At 46.1% G+C, this 6,646-nt stretch overlaps 1 protein-coding gene across 1 annotated transcript; it reads left to right on the top strand.

Moving 5' to 3' along the window:
- The first annotated feature begins 1,244 nt into the window (after positions 1–1,244).
- On the top strand, positions 1,245–6,001 carry LOC127321526 (uncharacterized). Its single transcript, XM_051350549.1, has 2 exons — positions 1,245–1,570; positions 5,484–6,001. Exons 1-2 carry the CDS (start codon positions 1,483–1,485, stop codon positions 5,669–5,671), a joined length of 276 nt encoding a protein of 91 aa, XP_051206509.1. The 5' UTR covers positions 1,245–1,482; the 3' UTR covers positions 5,672–6,001.
- Positions 6,002–6,646: the final 645 nt, after the last annotated feature.

The raw sequence follows: 6,646 nt of genomic DNA, 5'->3' as shown, positions 1-6,646 counted from the left end.
TTTTGGTCACTCTGTAACGACGACAGTTAGTTCGATGACGTGGCTAATTGGCTTTTTTGCAAATTGGCCCCCAAAATTTTATTTTTTCTGATTTTCTAGTCCCCAGTTTAACTTTTTAGGGGGGCAATTTGTAAAAACACAATTGGCCACATCAGCAAACTAACAGGTGACAAAATGACCAAAACACTAGGGCGGGGCAACTTCTTGACCCAAAATTCACGATTTGCAAGTTCGTGACCAAAGCGCACATTCGGCGCAACTTCATAGACTAAATTGGAGATTTTCTCTATTATAAATAAACAAATTATGCAAATCCGCTTTCAACACGTCATGAAGCATTCCTCTATCCTTTTACCTATTCTTGCATCTTTATAACATGGGCACCATAAATAACATTAGCTTTTATGGTATTCATGCGGAATACTTAAATAAAAATTCACAAAGTATTTTAAACAAAATTCAACATGCCATCACATATCGGTCATTCGGTTTATTTCATGTTACTGCATTTGTATAACAATGGTGAGTCCTTTTACACTTGGACATGCATCTCGTGTGTCGGTGCGACAGGTTGTTGACATCAGGTTGCGTGGCTGAACCCGATGGATGATGGCGCATGCGATGCTCATCATGCTCGCGTGGCACCCGTATCTTGTAGGGTGTGTGCTAACGCTCATGCTCCACATACTAGCGCAGGCCGTGCGCCCCAGCATTGCACCTTTGCGTGTACGCTTCCATGGCAGAGGCACCGGACAAGGATGAGCTGGACAAGGAGATCATACTTTTCCATGTGCAACAAGGCGCTACTCCTCGGCGCCGTCGTGGCCAGCTAAGAACCCTTGGTTTCCATTCCATACCGCCGCCCATGGATCAACATTGTGACTTTATAAGCTATATTGCTACTCCTCCATTCCATATTAGTTATCGCTGGTTTGGATGTATCTAGAAATATTTTGTGTATAGAAATATCTTAACCTATGATAATTGGTATGAAGCACCGAGAGTAGTGCTTTAACCACCTCATATCACTCAAACCTAACAGAAAATAGGAATGGTGGCTGGTCATATAATCTCAGGAAATGCTCAAATCTATATATGCCTGAATTTTAGGGTTCAAATCATCTTTTTTAGAAGGAAAAAAAAGAATATATTTCCCCTTAAAAACCCCATCCTTTGGAAGGGCCGGGGGCCCCGGGTGCGAGTAGCAGCAAGGCACGAGATAAAAAGGCAGAGCACACGAATCCAAAAGGAAGGAAATTTCACAAGAGCGCCGACGGCGGCCAATTAGTAGTGTAAGCCAACCAACGCTGCTCCTATAAACAGTGCCCAAACAGCATCATCAGCCTCGCGGTGTCAGCAGCAGGAAGGTGATCGAGTTGAGATCAACTCGCAGCTCGGATCAGCAGCAGTGAGGAGGCCTCCGAGTGGGCGTCGAGGCTGGCCACCGCGGCGAGGATACCGGCGCCGGTGGTGCGCGCGGTGATGGCCTGGTGGCGGAAGAAGATCGTCCTCCCGGCGCGCCGCGTGCTGGCCGCCGTCTCCACCCGCGTCGTCCGCGCCCGCAACACAGGTACGCCGCCGCCCTCGGCCACCTTTACCCAGCAGCAGAGCACGGATGATCGAGCATGTCTTCACCACCCATTGATCGGTGGGTATGGCTACTCTATTTACCAATTACATAGCCAGTGATATTTTTAATTTTCCGACAATTTGGTCGTGATCGCTGCATGCGGTTCTTCTGTTTACGATGTGAGATCTCAGTGTCTGCTCTGTTGCTGTGTTGGGAGGCTGCGTCAGAAGCGTTTCATTGATCATTACTGGAATTCACTTACTCACTCAGTGTCTAGATAGTTCACATGCGCGTGACTGACGATTATTCAGGTTAAACTGCAATCGCCTAGATGAGCAAACAGAGAATTCCATACTATTCAACAGGACAGTCATAGACTAGCCATGCTTACTGTCATCTTTTTTATTCTCCTACAATTCAGATAAACTTACTGTAAGAGTCCTATGCTCTTGAAGCTGCTAGCTGGTAGATAACTCAATCTGCACAACTTGTCAACAGCCTCTACTAAAAACCAATGTTTTTCCATGCCGTTTTGTACAGTTCAATAACTGGACCTTACTTTAATCAAAGTTCCGTCAGCAGTTCTTCGCCCTTACGGCATTGACCACTCGTCAATTTCGTCGGCCTGTGCCAAAGACTCGTATCCATTGTGGAATGTGATTCTTCTCCACTAAAAATGCTGCTGCTAGGTAGATTGGGTTGGACTTTGCAGGTTCAATCAGTCTAGAAACAACTCCTCTGAACCTCGTCAGCTCGCACTAGCATCCTCCAAACATCTAGTTCCCACGATATATTCTAACATTGACATGTGGGACCAATGTGAAAAGCCTTTTCTGGTCTCTTTCTCTTTGGCTCCTGGCCACCCATGCCCAAAATTTCCACGAGATTTCAGAGGTTTTAGTTAGGTGTTGCCCCACGGGCAATAATATGAAGGCCAAAAAATTCCCAACTTGCACGAACACCAAACTGAATGCTCATCGGAGGAAGTCAACCTCCCTGTCGGTACAAACCTGTACACGGTCGGCAGCAACTTGCGAGGAATTAGCAGCGCAGCAGTGTGTGAGATCTTGTCATTGCAAATACCAGTACCTTCGCACTGTGCTGCCAGCCAAGTACCACGAGGCCATCTAATTGTACCGTACAACGAGTTACAAATAATCGTTCCTTAGCAAAATCAATAGTGAAAAGGGCAGTACGGTGTGTCAAGTGGATTTTTGTGCTTGTCGTGCACTACTTTCGTGCAGCTTCTCCTGTCTGATCTTCAGATCTTGCGGTGGCAAGTGTTCCCAATAATTCTGCTCTTGCCGTCTGAACGGAGCTTTTGCCGTTCTGACGGTGCAAGCCGATCGAGTGGTCTATCACCGCCAATGATTCTTCGGAAATGTGGCACTCAACAACACAATCATTAGGAGATAGTGTCGTCCACCATGGATACGCCCATTAAAAAGATTAACCACCAGCTTGTCTACAAGATCTTACGGCTCCAAGCACCGGTAGACTCTAGCTATGAGTATACTTCAAAAATCAAATTTGGCCCTGCCCCATGCAAAATACAGTACAACTTCTTATGGGATGGACATCTTTGGTAATTCAATTTCTTGGCAGAACGTTATTTAAACCGAATTCTCGCAACTGAAGATTGCAAACCAGTGCATTGCCCATAGCTTACTGCCTTTTCTGTTGGAGCTAGCAGTCCTAGTTGGTGACAACCTTTTCAAATTTTTGTATCTTTGTGGAGCTATCTCCTTCCCTTTTTGTCCCCAGCCGTCCGTTGCAACGACATAAAGTCAGGTCACCATGTCAGTAGACCTGCGGTGCTCGATCCTTCTGGTTTGGGGTTGGGAATAAAAGCCATATGTCTTGATGTGCCTTTGAGGTAAAGTTTCGTAACATAGTGCAAAATTAAAGGAGGTGAAGAAGCTTCGCGGTGAGAACCCTGGGAGAAATGTTCTTGGTCGAGGCAAAGGGGAGAGGGGATTGTTTTGTTTCTAGATAAGGATGACGGAGTGCAGGTAGCTATCACACAGTAGAATATCGAATGTGCAAGGAAAGTATAGTGTCCCCTTTACCCATTTGTTTCACCTTTTCCCTTGGGTGAGAATACGATGCTAGTCGCTCTGAGCTCATTGGCAGGCTCTGTCGCGTCGTCGCCCCGTCAAGTGCATGCTCCTCGTCGAGCTCACGTTGAGGTATCGTTCCCATCCAATGTGCCTCATTGTCGGTCTTGGGCGTGCTTCTGTTGGCTCTTTGTCCTCAGCGGATATGCAATCCATTTTAGAGAAGCAAGCTGAGTTGCTCCAGGAGGCCATCCGTCCTCTCCACGAGGCTGTTGACTCCTTGCACGGCTGGTTGCTAGTGTTTGGGGGCTTTTTGGAGCGGACGGAAGCTGCATTGGGTATCCCGGACGCCTGCCGATCCATTGGTTCCGCCTGATGTTGGCAAAGTGGACGCGAGCGAAGCGGGCCTTTATGGATGTTTCTCTCCGCGCGCTAGGATGGGCTCGACGGTCACGGCTCCGGTCATTCTAATCATGCCTGAGCTCCTGGAGTCGTGTGGTGATGCCTCCTTCCGTCGACGAAGTGCGGTCAGACTTGCACGTGATCTCGGACGTGGCTTCTCCGCCGAGTCAGGCACTTGTCTTTGAGAAGAGTTGTGATGTTGACGTTGCCGGCCTGAGTCTGAGAGGCATGTGGTGCCTATTGGTGTTGGGGTTGCTAAGTCTCGACTATTGGCAATAGTGCCCGGAGCTGTCGTCGCCAGAGAGGTTTGTGATTTTCTCACCACCTTGTCTGCTGCCTACCCTAGATATGCAGTGGTTTGATGGGTGGTGTCTCCAATGTTATTGGTTGTCTTTGTCGACGCGGTGTTGGTGGGTCGTGTTTGGAATGTTTGTTCATGTCACTTCATGGTCTTAGGTGTTGACTAGAGCGGGTGTGGCCCTGTTGTTTCGGGTCTCTTAGGGATGGATGTGCGTATGTGGGCTTAGTCGTGTTGTTGTAGGTTTTCGCCCGGTTTTCTCCTAAAAACTGAGCACTCTCTTCTTAATTAATAAACGAGGCAAAGCTTTTGCATCTATTTCAAAAAAAAAAACGATGCTAGTTCATCTCTGTACTCCTCTTTCTGGGAGTTTTCTTTAGCTTCAGGGGTTTATGTAGCCAGTAGCCTACAAATATTGTTATGCCATTGTGCTCTTGAGCAAGGAAGGACACGGCCTTTTGATCCAAAGTATGAAAAGACACACCTGACTCGGCAGTTAGACTTAGATCTCTCGTGGGAGCCCATTACTGTTTATCGGCCCTATAGCCTAATAATAGGTAGAACTGTAGTACACAGGCCTTAGTGCCTTTGCCATTTGTGCCAGGCCCATGATCCCAGTTGCCAACTTGTACCTCAACCTATTAACAGGAAGGAAAGCCATTTTCCAAGAGCCCAGCCAAGCGAGTTGCTAGTTTGCCGTTGATGTGCCGATTGATGAACAACATAAGATGAGGAAAGGTGAAAGAGGAGTTATTATTACCAATTTACCATTCAAAAGAACTTAAAGCAACTTTTAGTTTATCAGGATCCTCTGTTGTTCGTGTTCGTTTACGCCTTTTCAGTCCACTGTAATGTCTTCATTTAATTTATAATTCTCCTGGATAAAATCAACTTTTTGCAACAAAGAATCAAGAAAAAAGAATGAATTCTTAAAATAGTAAGAAAAAAGAGAAGTATGACACAGCGAGCCGAAGTGTCTTTCCATTTGCATGAGTGCCAACAAATGTCACATATCTTTCATCTCTCCACAAAACTGTAAGGTGTAGAAGAAGACAGCATAGTTGCTGCTTTCTCTCCCACTAACAAAGTGTGGGGGAGAATCCACGACAGTGACAAAACCCTTATCTGAAACCAACCCTTTCGTGCGTGCGTGCAGGCAGTGGAGGCAGCATACTGAAGCTTCACGAGGATGTGCAGACCTGTGGATACAAGGACGTGCAGGTGATGTTCGAGATGCTGACATCAGAGTTGGAGGATCCCAAGAGGCACAAACAGCCAGCGACCTGCTGGAGGCCGCCTTCAGCATGGTCCGGCCGGTCCTCGTCGATTGCGGCTGCGCAATAGAGACGATATGAAGCGGACGTGAAATGGAGCAGCTCGGCTCGTTGGGGGCACCAGGTTTATAACAAGATAAGAAGGCAAATTAGTAAGTAATTGATCATCAAGTATTGATGATTGTAGTTGATTAGTATGGCATTAAAGCCTAATACCAGGTATCAGTCATGCATCCCCCTGCCAGTCATCTATCCGGAAGAAGAGCGAGAACTTCAGCAGCGTCAGGCTGCAGAGTGGGTCATAAGCCTCTGAAAGTCGGAACGTTTTGTTCATGTTAGATGTCGATTGCGCTGAATTTTCGTCGGATAAATGACGGAGCAAGAGGGGTTTAATTTTCAATCGTATCTATGTCCGGTTTTCAGCCATTCATGTGTCTTTCATATTGAACAATATTGTTTAATCGACAGGTTTAATTGTTATACTTGTGTGATATGGCAGAATAAAGAAGACCAGTTAGCAACAAAAATCGTGTTCAAGGGTTCTGTATTTTGTAAGCTCAGTTTAGTGGATCATGACAGGACAGGTAGCAACTTGCAGGGTTTCTTTCATGGCGGAAGTTGACACTTAACAGAAAACCGAGCAAACCCAAGAGAAGCGACACGTTATGGGCCGTTAGTTCCCTTGGCAAGAGGCGACCATAGCACTATCTATCGACATGTCCTTTTAATAGTGCCAAACTGCCAATTTGACACGAACATCCAGCATCACGTTCCAGATTATGGTTTGGCACTACCGTCTGGTTTCTGTTCAGGCCGGACTTAACATGGGTTGGCTTAAAGGTTTGGCGGGAGTTATTTTTATTGGTACACAAGATGATTCTAATTTTGCTAGAACTGAAACCTCAAATCAGTGTACGCATGTCTAAATATCTTTATTTTATGAACAAATGGCCTGAAGAAACTCATACATATAAGGTACAAGAAGTCAAGAAACAAAAACAGTAGAGTTTGGAATCATCACTGCTCAAGTAGTGCAAGTCTGTAA

Source organism: Lolium perenne, chromosome 2 (genome assembly GCF_019359855.2).
Source record: "Lolium perenne isolate Kyuss_39 chromosome 2, Kyuss_2.0, whole genome shotgun sequence".
NCBI classification, from domain to species: Eukaryota; Viridiplantae; Streptophyta; class Magnoliopsida; order Poales; family Poaceae; genus Lolium; species Lolium perenne.
This window is presented reverse-complemented; position numbering and strand designations above follow the sequence as displayed.

Coding starts and splice junctions, on each gene's coding strand:
- LOC127321526 (XM_051350549.1), top strand. CDS start 1,483: ATGGCCTGGTGGCGGAAGAAGATCGTCCTCCCGGCGCGCCGCGTGCTG. Junction 1,571..5,483: donor CGTCCGCGCCCGCAACACAG/GTACGCCGCCGC, acceptor GCGTGCGTGCAG/GCAGTGGAGGCAGCATACTG.